Source organism: Argentina silus (assembly GCF_951799395.1).
Source record: "Argentina silus genome assembly, chromosome: 10".
NCBI classification, from domain to species: domain Eukaryota; kingdom Metazoa; phylum Chordata; class Actinopteri; order Argentiniformes; family Argentinidae; genus Argentina; species Argentina silus.
Window position 1 is genome coordinate 4,118,674 of NC_139664.1, and position 14,757 is coordinate 4,133,430.

The following is a 14,757-nucleotide window of genomic DNA, read 5'->3' on the forward strand; positions in this document are numbered from 1 at the left end:
ATAGCAACACACCTGTGGCTCATCACATCATTGTTGTCTTCTATTAACATTGCACAAAAATACTTTGTGTTAGTGTTGCCAGAGCACATGTGACTAAAAACATCTGTCAACAATCTCAATCCCTACATTTGATAATGCTGCACACAATGACCCGGTATATTCCGGTATAATCCTGATTCAGGATTCATGAAGGCACAATACTGACACTACCATCCATCTGACTTTGCTCCACTTGAATCGACAAACATATAAAAAAAAAAGTAGTCGTGTATCAAGTTATTTTATTCAGCACCCTTACATTCATGTACCAAACAGCATTTTCATCCCGTGAAAGTATACTCTTGAAATAAAAGGAATCTTAATCAAGGGAAGATAGCAAAAAAACAAACACTTATGATGCGCGCACAAAAATATTAACATGGCCACACAGGAATAATTTTGCAACACAATGATGGGAGCATTGAAAATGTAAGAAAGGGTAAGTACAATGTACAGAATATCCAAAAAGAGTAGAGGGCTGAACAGATTTGGGGTCTGTCAAATCAGATCAACCTGTTTTGGTGAGTGCTCTTTCGCTCACCGGGAAGAGGGAAAAACACAACAGGAACAAAACAATAAATAGGCACTGGAAACATAGTCACACAGTAGTTGGAGGCATTTAGTCAAATGAGGTGCCAATGCTATGGTATGAATCGTGAGGGTAAAACTGCATCGAGTTGCTGTGATATGGGAAATCCAAAAAACTAAAAAGGGCAGGGAGGGGAGGAGAGGAGAGGACAGCATGTATGCAGATTGGGCATGGGTTGAATTTGATTATAAAATGGTGGTGGTTAAGTTATGAGTCTGAGGAAAAGGCTCTGTGTGTGTTGGGGAAATGTTGAGAGCTGAAGTCAGGGTCCTCCCTCACTCGCTTCTTTATGTCTTTCTTAACCTGAGGGAGACAAAAGATTAAAAAGGTTAAAATAGCCATTCAATATTTGTTTGCACACAGAAAATTATGTAAAAGGGGTACATGATGTAAAACACAAGGTATGTGCAGGTGAGTTTAGGACACCAAAAACAGGCTTATAAAATAAAACCTAAATACAGGTTCACATATAAATTCACAAAACAGTAATCCATCAGTGATGGTGTGATGAGTGTTTGGAGTGGCCACTAGAGGTACCTGCTCTGCATAGGCTTCCTGGAGCTCAGGGCTCTCTAGCTCCTCCTGAAGGCTGTCTGGGGTAGTAACTGGCCGGACTCCAGCCGTCCTGGCAGCTCGACTCACTGCATCAGAGAGGGAGAGGAGGGCTCCATCCCCCTGTCCTGTCTGAGAGAGATAAGAGAGACACACACACACACACACACACGCACACGCCCAACTCAATTCAAAATTCCATGCTGCTTTTAGTGCAATCTTGCAGCACATTAACACATATGGCTCAGATAACAAGGTGGCTGGCCATATCAGGACCAAGCATATTATTAGCTATAATGCTAGCGGTTTCATTGACAGGACTGCAGCTCTCGCACATCTGACCACACATTAGGATAAGTCCTCACCCCTTAGTACCATCACAACCAGTACACTACATCCATCTGATCACACATTAAGATAAGTGCATTAAGATAATATGCAGCCTGTTTGTCTTGTTTACTTTCTGACCTCTGACCTCTTAGTCCTGTTAGGGTGGGAAAATTGATGGCTGTATTTAAACAGTTGAGTTTTGGCCTTCAGGGAGTGCCTGGGATACTATGCTGAAGAATTTTGAAACTGGTGAGCAGTATACTATGCCAATAGTCAGCTAGTTTGTTTATTTCTTTGATTTCCTTTTTTTTTCCAACATGTCTACACGTTCCTGAGTTTGTAAATATAGAGAAACACGATCTGTTTAATAAATCTGCATAAGTGACATAAGTGGTTCCTGCGTCTTCCTGTCCTCCCCAGACCCTCGGCTGGGTTGCATTGTAACAAGGACCGCGAAGGCCTTTCTTACCTTTCTGCGTTTGGCTGGCATCCCATGCAAATAGGCATCTGATAGGGGAGGCTGGGCCTTCATCTTCCTCTGGGTGATCATGTCGTGTCTGATGATGGGCACCCACTCCTACCACACAGACAGACAAGACATTAGCAGAGTTAAGACATAAATACATGTATATTTCTTGAATCATTAAATCACAAAACTGCTTTCCTATAAAACTGTCATAAGCGGTCTTATGGTATAGGAAGAACTCCTGCACAACAGAAGGCCATTCGACTTTCAATGTACTTTGACGGACTAACAAACCCAAAACTAACCATGTCATTAACAAAATACACTAAGTGAACTACAGGTTTGCAAATGTCTGTGTAAAATGAAAGTCACAACTGAATAGGAAAAACAACTGGATGTGGACAGAGAGTAAAGAGCCTGAAGAGAAGGTGACATCATAGAAGGTGACATCATAACCAGAGTTCTTACAGGAGGTACAGCAGCTGCCCAGGCCTCCGAGTCTCTCCCAGACTCCTCCCTCCCGTCTGCCTCAGCTGCTGCTGCCGCCGCCATGGCGCCACCCAATGGCGCAGCTCCTCCAGACACTCCGGTTTCCAATGACGACGCCCTCGTCTGCCTTGACGACACCATGGCCTCCTCGGCGGTGGTGGCGGGGACGGGAGAGTGGGTGTCCTCCATCTTGAGGTGAAATTGAGAGAAAAGGGGTGAAGGTTTGATAAAATGCCGTCATGGTAAATTCAAGACAACTGTCCATATAAACAAGAAACATACACACCTCCATGCCCTGGGCTTGTTCAGGTTCCTGTGCTCCATGTGCATTTGACTCTTCTCCCTATAAAAGGCAAAATCATGTCATATTCCTTTAGTGATGACCTCAAACAGAAACTAAATCATCATGAGAAAATAATCTAATCAGGATTAGAGTATTCAAAAGGGTTTCAGGTATTCAAAACTTGGAATGGGGGCTCTTGGAGTAGGTGAATCTGGGTATAATCATGTTAATTATTTCTTGATAAGTCAATGAGTATGTTATGTATGTGTGGGTGTTACAAGATTTGGTCTAGTCAATTAGCAGTCTGGGGACAGATGCTTCTCCAGACCGGTCTGTGGCTGTGGAGATGCCTATCAAACTGTATCAAAAGTAGTCAGTCAGCTTCATGTAGGTATACAGTATACAGTATTTACTGTATGACTTAGCTTGTGGAAGCTGCAGGTTTGTTATTAACAGTGTATGACACGTTTTACATGCAACAAAACAAATGCGCCCGTCCTCCGCAGGCTCTCCCGACTCTTGTTTACTTGTTGTATTCTAACTGAGTTGTATTTCCTCTGTCTGTATGCACGCGTGTTAGTCTGATTACAGTTTTACTGCAATCTACAGCCAACAAATTTCCCTCTGAAGCAGTTGTACGTTTATTATTCTCTATTCTGTTCTATTCTACAGGTAAAACTCAGGTACCAGGAATGAGCAGCAGCAGGTACAAATCAACCAACAGAGTTTATTACAAATCCGGTTGCAACAAGGAACAAATGTCCAGCAACGGTCTCCTGACATCCAGCTGACCTCCCTACTGACAGGGACATCCTGGCCAATCACGTTGGACGGTCAGCTAGAGATTCATAAAACCTTCAATTATTAAATCATTCTAATCATTAATAATGCCATCATGTGACTTACAAAGACACGATAATACACTCGATATTCTCTGCTTATACATATATGATCAGGGTTCTCCCCAAAGAATGTAAGAGTGGCACTGTGCCATGCTGTGAAGTTGGCAGGGCCATGATGTAAACGTATCAAGGCAAATTAAACTATATATTTAGTAATGACAGAGTAACTATCTTTGATCGCCAACGGCATTATCGTTAAATACTGTTTAAAGCGAAAGTGTTATGATGTGAAATCGGCATTTTAGATGTATTTTTTGTGCATTTTGACATGAATGAAACACGAGTCAGATTTTGATAATGCAATCCAGTGCCACGCTGTTCAAAAATCCTGGGGAGAACCCTGTTATGATGATAATGATGGATCTGAATATGAATCCTAGTAATAGAAATATAAGGTTACCTGTGTGTGTATGATGTAGTGTTGGATCTGGTTACCTGTGTGTGTATGATGTAGTGTTGGATCTGGTTACCTGTGTGTGTATGATGTAGTGTTGGATCTGGTCACCTGTGTGTGTATGATGTAGTGTTGGATCTGGTTACCTGTGTGTGTATGATGTAGTGTTGGATCTGGTTACCTGTGTGTGTATGATGTAGTGTTGGATCTGGTTACCTGTGTGTGTATGATGTAGTGTTGGATCTGGTTACCTGTGTGTGTATGATGTAGTGTTGGATCTGGTTACCTGTGTGTGTATGATGTAGTGTTGGATCTGGTTACCTGTGTGTGTATGATGTAGTGTTGGATCTGGTTACCTGTGTGTGTATGATGTAGTGTTGGACCTGGTTACCTGTGTGTGTATGATGTAGTGTTGGATCTGGTTACCTGTGTGTGTATGATGTAGTGTTGGATCTGGTTACCTGTGTGTGTATGATGTAGTGTTGGACCTGGTTACCTGTGTGTGTATGATGTAGTGTTGGATCTGGTTACCTGTGTGTGTATGATGTAGTGTTGGATCTGGTTACCTGTGTGTGTATGATGTAGTGTTGGATCTGGTTACCTGTGTGTGTATGATGTAGTGTTGGATCTGGTTACCTGTGTGTGTATGATGTAGTGTTGGATCTGGTTACCTGTGTGTGTATGATGTAGTGTTGGATCTGGTTACCTGTGTGTGTATGATGTAGTGTTGGATCTGGTTACCTGTGTGTGTATGATGTAGTGTTGGATCTGGTTACCTGTGTGTGTATGATGTAGTGTTGGATCTGGTTACCTGTGTGTGTATGATGTAGTGTTGGATCTGGTTACCTGTGTGTGTATGATGTAGTGTTGGATCTGGTTACCTGTGTGTGTATGATGTAGTGTTGGATCTGGTTACCTGTGTGTGTATGATGTAGTGTTGGATCTGGTTACCTGTGTGTGTATGATGTAGTGTTGGATCTGGTTACCTGTGTGTGTATGATGTAGTGTTGGATCTGGTTACCTGTGTGTGTATGATGTAGTGTTGGATCTGGTTACCTGTGTGTGTATGATGTAGTGTTGGATCTGGTTACCTGTGTGTGTATGATGTAGTGTTGGATCTGGTTACCTGTGTGTGTATGATGTAGTGTTGGATCTGGTTACCTGTGTGTGTATGATGTAGTGTTGGATCTGGTTACCTGTGTGTGTATGATGTAGTGTTGGATCTGGTTACCTGTGTGTGTATGATGTAGTGTTGGACCTGGTTACCTGTGTGTGTATGATGTAGTGTTGGATCTGGTTACCTGTGTGTGTATGATGTAGTGTTGGATCTGGTTACCTGTGTGTGTATGATGTAGTGTTGGATCTGGTTACCTGTGTGTGTATGATGTAGTGTTGGATCTGGTTACCTGTGTGTGTATGATGTAGTGTTGGATCTGGTTACCTGTGTGTGTATGATGTAGTGTTGGATCTGGTTACCTGTGTGTGTATGATGTAGTGTTGGATCTGGTTACCTGTGTGTGTATGATGTAGTGTTGGATCTGGTTACCTGTGTGTGTATGATGTAGTGTTGGATCTGGTTACCTGTGTGTGTATGATGTAGTGTTGGATCTGGTTACCTGTGTGTGTATGATGTAGTGTTGGATCTGGTTACCTGTGTGTGTATGATGTAGTGTTGGATCTGGTTACCTGTGTGTGTATGATGTAGTGTTGGATCTGCTCCTCTGTGATGGGGATATGCTCCAGTATGACCTGGAGCCTCATCGTCATCATGCTGGTCAGCCAGTTCACCAGACTGGGATTCATCTCCGCTGACATCCTCCTCTGTAATGGGAGGGGGGGGGGGGGGGGGGGAGGGAGAGGAAGCAGTTAGGGTAAAAACATTTATAAAAAAAAAAGAAAAAAAAGAAGGAGAATGTGAAGAGAGAGGGGGACAGGAATAGAGGGTGAGGAAATCGGTGGGCGAGGTCGTCTTTGCCAGGTTGTCCCTGTCCCTGTCCCTGTCCCATGTGCCCTGGGAATTTCATGAGTTTGCATATCTCGTGCGACCTGAGTCAGATGAATGCACAGTGAAACATTCTACTGCATAATGACATGACTTTGAGATTGTACAAATGACAAGCGCTTTACAAATTACAACCTATTATTATTATTATCATCATCATCATAGTATTGAATCATGTTATGCAGCGGGAAGAGTGTGTGTGTGTGTGTGTGTGTGGTACTGACTATGCGGTGGTTGATGACTGCGGTGAGGGCGCTCTGCTCCCCTCTGAGACAGTACAGGTTGAGGGCCAGACACTCAAACAGACCCTGGTTACACATCTGCAACAGCCGCGGCCCAAACGTGTGGTCTGCAAGGGCAAAAACACAACCATAAGAGTCGGACAGCAAATTAACTTCTGTTATTTTACCACCATTTCACAGTTTGCCCCTGTGAACCCCCGGGGTACACGACATAAGAGAGAACAGGGACTGTAAAAGGGAGGGGGGTTACCTGTGCAGCGCAGTATGTGTGTGGCGATGCCAGTTAGCTGCTGTCTGAAGAAGGACAGGTTGGTCTGCGCAATGTCCACACCCTCCAATACGGCCACTGTAGACTGAGGGAGGGAGGGAGGGAGGGAGGGAGGGAGGGAGGGAGGGAGAGGGAGAGAGAGAGAAAAGGGGAGATGAACATCAACTTCCCGACTGGCCACAGGTGCAATCACAAGCTGACTTAACTGTGATATTACAGTTGAGAAGAGAGGAGTGTAGAAAGTGTTGGTGGGCAATGAAGTACTTACAAAGCTCTCAGTGATGTACTCCTCAAGTTCACTGACGAGGCTATCAGCAGCTGCCTAGGGTCACAAGGGGGGGCGGGGGGCAAAAGTGAGAAAGAAAAGACAGACAGATAATGAGCTATGTACAAACCAGCAAATGTTATGCCACTGAAAAAAGATTTAAGTCCTATACTCAGTGACCGTAATGTTAATTTTCGACTACGCGAATAATAACACTGAAGAATAGCAAAGAATAAAGAGTAAAAAACAACAAAACAACAGTAACAAGCACTCACAGCGATATTGTGGTCGGTGGGCTCCCTCCCGTTGAGGTAGTGCTGGGTGAAGAACTGGGCCAGCTGGGGCTGGATACGTCCCAGGGGCTGGTGCTGGCCGTGGAGCAGCAGCACCAGGTCCACCATGGACACGTTCTGACACACTAGGGTCAACAGGTCACCAAAGAAACCTGGGGGGGGGGGGGGGTCAGGACAACTGTGTGAGTATGGAGATGGAGTTTCCAGCTGAGGTCAAGAATTATTTTGAGAGAGGAAAATAGAAACTGCAGGAGACTGATGAGAAAGCGGAAGAGAAAGCAAAAGGAGGGATGAGAGGGAATGCTAGAAAAAGTTGAAAAACTCAGAGAGAGTGAGAGACTGAGAAAGGGAGAGAGTGAAAACAAAGAGACGATACTTCAAAATGGAAAGAAAGTGAAAGCAAGAAGGAAAAAAGAGGAACAGTTCACTGGCAAAGACAACAGACTACAAATTGTACGCCAGACTTACCCATGGCGTCGCCAGTGCCTGGAGTGAAGATGTTGCTCGTCTGGGACAGCCTCTGGATGAACTGGGCGATGCTCTCTGTGTTGCCCTGGGGGGAGCCCAGGGAGCCCATCATGGTGGACAGGACCCCCTGGACGATCCCTGTGAAGAGCTCCGGGTTCAGGGCCTCTCCTGGAGCAGCCGTCCCATCGCCTGGAAGGGGGTTTGGGGTGGTTCCTGAGGGAGGGGTGGGGGTGCCGGAAGTAGGGGGAGGGGGCTGGCTGGTGGGGGGTGGAGGGAACACTGGCTGGGAAGCCTGAGAGAAAGGGGTGATGGACAAAAATCAATCATCATATGAAGGAAATGCATCTAAAGAGTAAAAGTCTCAACACACTCAGAGCCAACACTGACCTGCATGAAGTCAGACACTCCCTGCATGAAGGTCGGCATGCCAGGCATTGTCACAGTGATGGATGGGGCCATTCCAGGGGCCAATCCGGGCCCCATGGCCATTCCAGGGACCATTCCTGGCCCCATGACCCCAGCGCCTGCTCCCCCGAGGAGAGAGCCCAGGAGCTGGGCCAGGTCAGGGGGAGCTCCCTGGGGTTGAGGTTGGGGCTGAGGCTGGGGCTGAGGCTGAGGCTGGGTGGGGGTGGTCGCTGGCTGGCCTGGAGCAGTGGTGCCAGTAGTGAAAGTGGGGAATGGGAATGGGCCAGAGGAAGAAGAGGAAGAGGAGGAGGAGGAAGAGCTGAAGGTGTGAGAGGAGGAAGAGGAGGTGGGTGTTTGACCAGCTGGGGGAGAAAGAGAAAGATGTTAGTGATGCGGTTTGGTTATCATGGTGCACTTCCTATGGTCTCTTGCTTGTCTGTTTCATGGGCCAGCTCACCATAATACTGGATAAATAACTCACCCATCTGACCAGGCATCTGACCAGGCATCTGACCAGGCATCTGACCAGGCATCAGCAGCTGTCCCACCAGGCCACTGATCATCTGATTAAGGGCAGCGGGAGGGAAGGGCTGAAAGTGGAAGTGGTCAAATATGAGTATAAGTTGTTCCGATAGAAATATTCCACTAACCCATCTCCTTATCCTGATTTAACTGAAACCCAAAAGGGCATCATCCGTAACTAGGCACAGACTGAGTCGAAATTACCAACACAGCACCCAATCCCAAATACCTATGTTAACCTGGCCTGCTTGCATAGACTGAGTGCAAACTAATCCCATACAGCACCAAACGCTAAACCACGCTCACCTGGCCTGGCTGCTGGCCCATTATTAGGGGCACGTTGGCCCTCAGGTTAATGGTAGCCCCCCTGGTGCCAAAGGCTGGAGGGGGGATCCTGGGGGCAAAGGTTGGGCGGGTGAACATCACCCTGGCCTGGGGGGCAGTGGGAGGGGGTGGAGGGGGGGCGGTAGGGGTGGTGGTGGGGGTGTTGGGGCCAGTGGTGGCGGTGGAGGAGGTGGTGGTGGAGCCGGGGGGGGTGGGCTGGCCGGCCTGGCCAGCGGCGCCTGTGGCTGCAGCCATGGCTACCGCCTCGGTGTACTGGGCGATCTGGTGCATAATGGACTGCATGAAGTCTGGGTTCATCTGGACGGGAGGTACCGTGCCTGTGGAGAGAGAGAGAAATTCACTGCTAAAGATGCTCTGCTTAGAAACACAGATTAACGGCTACGGAGTCTCTGACCATAATGATATATTGAAATCTATTAATTTGCTTACACAGCGAGGGACCAAACAAGACACCAACACTCACCTGGCTGCCCAGTTCCAGCAGGGTTCTGCTGTCCTGCTGCATTAGGGCCACTGCCAGAGTCTGTACACACACACACACACACACACACACACACACACACACACACACACACACACACACACACACACACACACAAAATGAAAAAAAGATTTAACAAATGTAAATTTAATCTATGTCTCATAGATTTGACCCATTCCAAGCCAGGAGAAGCTGTCCCCTCCCCTCCCCTCCCCTCCCACTCTGTTGGTCAAACCTTCTTGGCAGTGTTGGGTGTTAAGGAGGGGATACAGTGGTCCGATAGTTATTCATTTCCAACGGGTTATTGGTGTAAAAAAAAGAACAACACACACAGATTAAACCAGTGGTAGGTAGAGGACAACACACCATCCGTGTTCATCTGCATCATGACCACCGGCATTGTCTGGTGGCTGATTCTGATGACCCGGGGGCCGGGCTGTCCCTGCCCAGCCTGCTGATTGGACAGGGGAGGCTGTGAGGGGGAGGTCTGTCCCTGACCTGCCTGCTCCGATTGGCCAGCGGGCTGACCGGTCTGAGCCTGTCCCTCGGTGGCTGGCCTCCCATTGGCCCCCATGGAGACCGTGGCTCCCATGTTCATCTGTGGACAAGTTGGCTAGCGTCACTAGACAACATCAACCCTGCAATCCTTCCAACATTGTACCCGCCCATACAACTAAATGTAGGTTGGCACAAAGACGGAGTGTTTTTTTTTTTTCTATAAGGTCTTGAGGATGAAAATAACAGTTATATGAGGTTAAATAATAGTTTGTCAACAGGACCAATGCAGTCTTGTGTAAACAAAAGGAGAGAGAGTGCTGTATTAGACAGCGGACTTGCCAAGCCAAACCAGTGGCAGGGACTCACATGCAGAGGGATGTGGTGGTGGTGGTGCACGGCCCCAGGCATGGTGACTGGGGAGGTGTAGTGGGACATGGGCCGGATCACGTGCAGGTGCCGCGGGGCGGGGCTCAGGAGATTGCAGCGCAGGTCACTCAGGGCGACCAGGGCGTTGCCCAGGAGACGGAGGGCCTCCCCAACCAGGTTCAGAACCCGCTGGTCTTCCTCTCTCTCAAGAAGTACAAGAAGACTGCTTGACTGTGTTTGAGTAACAGAGTTGTTTTTTGTTTCGTTGTTTTTTGTTTTTTTTTTTACATTTGAGAGTAATTCATATTTCATTGAGTGTGCCCAGATTGCATAACAAACACATTGAATAGGATCTGTATAACTTTAAATAAATAAAAAGCATTTTAGAGTTTACCCCCCCACAGACCACGGAATGACGGCATATGAGTATGAAAACCTTACGACGTTAGAGTATTCTGCCGTGGTGGCAGTCTCCAGGATGGAGTGTGCCCTCTGGATGAAGGGCTGCAGCCTCTCTTCCACCCTCCTCAGCTCTGAGAGCATCGCCACCAGCTCAGATGGGCTCGGGTGACTGGAGGGGATAGAGGAGATGGAAGGTTTAGCCTCGTAAACACGGCCACAGGTCTTCCGTAACACAGAGTCAGCAGTAATAAGGATTTTTGCTACACATTTTAAATGTTTGTCATTAGTGTGTTAGTTAATCAAGAAATATTGGATCTTTTGTTGGGACATGCGTGCCTCTATCATGAGCCGAAACATGTCTTACTTGGGTCCAGGTTGTGCGGGTCCCGCTGGTGCCTCCGTTTGAGTTGCTGAAGTGGAGGATGGAGGGGGAGTGGATGGAGGAGGGGATGTGTCCATGGGCTGGGTGGAGGGGGACGGGGTAGAGGAGGAGGAAGAGGAGGGAGGAGGAGCAGCAGCAGGCTCTGGTTGGGAAGGGGTACCACTTGGCTGACCCTAAGAGTGAGAGAGTAAGAAACAGGTAGGGGAAACAGGTAAGAGGATTACCTTACTCGACGTGACTTTAGAACACATTGGCAAGTATCTTGGTGCTTGGTTGTTGTGATCTGAACAAGTTTAGTGACCTCACCTCCATCCTCTGGATGAGAGCAGTGGTGTCCCTCAGCAGGTTCTCAGCCAACAACAGTCTCAGCCTGGGCTCGCTTTGCACTGATTGGTCCATATCGATGTGCACATTCATGGTACCATTGCTCTGAGACAGAAAGAGGATTAGATGACAGCTATGCTGCAGGATTCATTTCTGCCTACTGAGAGACCATAATCAATTCTTACCCCAGTGCTGGTGCTGACTCTGGCATTCCTGGCGTTCTCCCCTAAACCTGACATCATTTGCTGGACTGACATCTAGGAAGAGGGCGGGAGAAAGTATTTATCAACACCTTTCTATATCAGTGTGTATTTTACAAATCAGCAGGAGACTAATTGACCCCCAAACTGGTAACACACACACACACACACCAACACAGCAGTGTCACATCCATTCACTAACTGTACCTGGATATGTTGAGGATCCATGATGTTCACAGGGAGGTTAAACGTCCCCAGCATGACGTAGTTGTTGGCGTTGCGATCGTGTGGAGGCACTTGGGAGGTTCCCTGGGAGGTGGAGGGTGGAGCTCCTGTCTCAGCTCCCCCTGAAGCCCCCCCTGACCCTGAGTCGGGCTGGGAGGGCTGAGGGGGGGCCCGCTCCACCAGGTGGATGACTTTACCACCCACATCTGCGACACAGAGAGAGAGAGAGAGAGAGAGAGAAAGAGAGAGAGTAGGGAATGAGGAGCGTCAGCTGCATCTACCAGGACCCTTGTAGTCTATCAGCCAATCCGTGGCTGCCTAGAACTTATTAATAGGCTAATTGGGCGCCTGTGACCAGAGTCATCATGGTGCAGTGGTGAAATAGGTCCTACTAGTACTACTGCATTAATACTCACTGTACTCTGTCAGCGTCCTCTCATCCTGCAGAACTCTGCCCTGGTAGATAAGCCTCTGTTTGTCCACAGGGATCCCCACTGAAGTAGCAATGGCCTCTTTGAACTCTTTCACTGTCAACTAAGAGAAAAGCGTTATATGACGATAGCTACTCAGTAACAGATCTACTATACACAGTGCTGCTTGAAAGTATGTGAACCCCTTGTGCAATTATAGATTTTTTTAGTTTGTACCATGAAATCTTTATTTAATGAGAACCAGTCTTTTTTTATCTGACATAACAGGTTTATATTTGCCAATTCCATATGTTGGTTTAGAGGAAATCATGAGTGTAGTAGAAAAAATAAATTATAAAGAAATTAGTGCAGGTGCAAAAATAAGTGAACCCCAGGTTGCATTGGTTAAGTAGGTAAGTAGAATCAGGTGGGTAAATATTTGGGTACCAAATGAACCAATCAAAGGAGAGATCTTTAGGAAAGAATTTGGGCGGGACTCTGCTAAATAGAGATAAGAAACCTGGTCAGTTTTGTATTCACCATACAGGTGAATGCGAAACACACCATGCCGAGAGGAAAGGAGATCTCAGAGGATCAGTCTGGGGAATGCTATAAAATCATCTCAACAAGATTTGAGCTCCATCCACTGTGAGGCAAATAATTTACTAATGGAGAGCATTTAACATGACAGCAACTCGGCCTAGAAGTGGACGCCCTTCCAGAATATCCCCAAGAGCCACAAGAAAAATAATAAATCAGGTAAAAGCCAACCCAAACATAACATCTAGAGATTTGCAGACCTCCCTTGCATGCTTCAACAATAACACTGAATCGAAATGGCATTCATGGGAGGGTTGTTAGGAAGAAGTCTCTGCTGTCAAAAAAAGAACCAAACTGCCCGTCTTAACTTTGCCAGAGACCACCTGGACAAGCCTCAAGGTTTCTGGAAGTCCATTCTCTGGACAGATGAATCTAAAATGTACCTTTTTGGTCACAATCAAAAGCACTATGTTTGCCGAAAACCCAACACTGCCTACCACCAAAAGAACCATATCCCAACAGTCAAGCATGGTGGTGACCTGGACGACTCCGCATCATTAAGGGAACCATGAATTCTGAGGTATACCAGGAGATTCTGGAACAGTCAAGCCATCAGTCAAGGAGCTAAAGCTGGGCTGAAAATAGGTCTTTCAACAAGACAACGACCCAAAGCATTCAAGCAAATCTACCAAGGAATGTCTCAGGAGAGAAGATTTGTGTTCTGGATTGGGGTTTAGATAAAGATTTCATAAGTGCATTTTCATATTTTATACAAAAATAATGACCATCTCTGTAGGGTTCACGAACTTTCAAGCAGCACTGTACATACATACATACATACATACATACACACACACACACACACACAGACCCTAAACCTACTACTATCTCACCTGACCGCCTACGGTGTAACTTCGGCTCTGGGAGTCCAAGGTTTTGACAGTCACCTCTATCTCGGCACTGGATTCCTCCATTGTAGTAAACCTAGGTTTCGGAGCAACATAACACAAAGCACCGTTAATATAAAATCGAATTATGATCCTGACATGCAGTTTACTTTAAAGTAAAGCTAGCTTCAACTTCCTTTGCTGGTTATCCAGCAGCAATAAATTAACTACGAAGCTAGACAATAAACTGCCTAACGTGACGGGCTAGTATCAAACTAAGAATTGCTAAAAACGAGCTAGGTAGCTATCTAGCGAGCTACTCTGGAGCTAATCGAAACAAAAGACTTCATGACTCCATCATGATGTCAGCGTTCACTTGATGGAAAGCAATATTACATTTTCTTCGAACATCTGTGATGCATATAGGCCAAACAGTTTTGGACCCACATCTAGGCCTAGTCACAAGACAACGAAACTTAGCTAAGCTAACGATTGCTAGCTAGCTATCCCACCGACCACACACTACAAGCTTGCCAACTAGCTTGCTGATTGTGCCAGCTAAAGTTAGCTAGTTTTCTTGATGGTCCCTACCTTTCGAAGTCAAATATGCTTTGGATTTAAGTTGCCGTTTCTTCTCTGGTTATTTTATGACATACAAAACTAGTTGTTCCTATGATACTAGCAAAGCATAGCAACTGCGGCTTAAAGTAGCTAACGTGACATACAGAACAGCTGTGACGTTGCAAACATTACAAACAGGATGTGTTCAACATCAAAAAGTTCTTCAACGTTCATCAGAATGTGTAGCAGAATGGGATAGCTCTGCGATGAACGACGGACGATGGTATCATTAATAAAGAAAAGGGGTACATTTCCAAAAGTGGCCTGTCACCCTCCTCTCCTTTAAGCTGTACCATCTAGGTTAAATACATATTGAATAAGCATGCATTCAATATAGGAAATTATGTTTTATGGAAATTATACATGTTTTTGGAAAAAATTACAAAAGTCTAGCCAGAATAGTGAAATAGCGGAGAAAAGGCTGGAGACTAAATAGCGGAGAACATGCTATAAGCGGAACCCTATTGATTTACATAATTACATTTTCATCGATACATTAGTCAGGATTTTAGGTTATAGTGAGATAGGGACTGGAAAGTCTACTAGGTCTAAACAAATGTATTTGTT

The 14,757-nt window shown here is 46.1% G+C and overlaps 1 protein-coding gene across 2 annotated transcripts; it reads right to left on the reverse strand.

The window, feature by feature from the left end:
* Positions 1–264: 264 nt before the first annotated feature.
* On the reverse strand, positions 265–14,290 carry bag6 (BCL2 associated athanogene 6). 2 transcript variants are annotated; one of them, XM_083678846.1, is made up of 25 exons: positions 14,161–14,290; positions 13,576–13,666; positions 12,149–12,266; positions 11,715–11,938; positions 11,493–11,564; positions 11,290–11,412; positions 10,966–11,156; positions 10,641–10,770; positions 10,200–10,403; positions 9,702–9,933; positions 9,318–9,377; positions 8,816–9,171; positions 8,469–8,577; positions 7,970–8,349; positions 7,583–7,874; positions 7,097–7,266; positions 6,825–6,878; positions 6,539–6,641; positions 6,271–6,395; positions 5,731–5,865; positions 2,752–2,808; positions 2,445–2,654; positions 1,980–2,087; positions 1,166–1,312; positions 265–931 (listed from the first exon to the last, which is right to left on the reverse strand). In XM_083678846.1, exons 2-25 carry the CDS (start codon positions 13,654–13,656, stop codon positions 836–838), a joined length of 3,777 nt encoding a protein of 1,258 aa, XP_083534972.1. In that variant the 5' UTR covers positions 13,657–13,666; positions 14,161–14,290; the 3' UTR covers positions 265–835. The 2 variants fall into 2 exon arrangements, with proteins under 2 accessions (XP_083534972.1, XP_083534971.1); XM_083678845.1 differs by having other exon boundaries at positions 10,200–10,430.
* Positions 14,291–14,757: the final 467 nt, after the last annotated feature.

Bases quoted from the DNA above. Each gene is read 5' to 3' on its own strand.
- bag6 (XM_083678845.1), bottom strand. From the start codon at position 13,656: ATGGAGGAATCCAGTGCCGAGATAGAGGTGACTGTCAAAACCTTGGAC. The intron at 7,267-7,582 runs GTAAGTCTGGCG...CCCCCCCCCCAG, and splicing joins AGGCACTGGCGACGCCATGG to GTTTCTTTGGTGACCTGTTG. The intron at 2,809-5,730 runs GTAACCAGATCC...TGCCTTTTATAG, and splicing joins ACTACATCATACACACACAG to GGAGAAGAGTCAAATGCACA.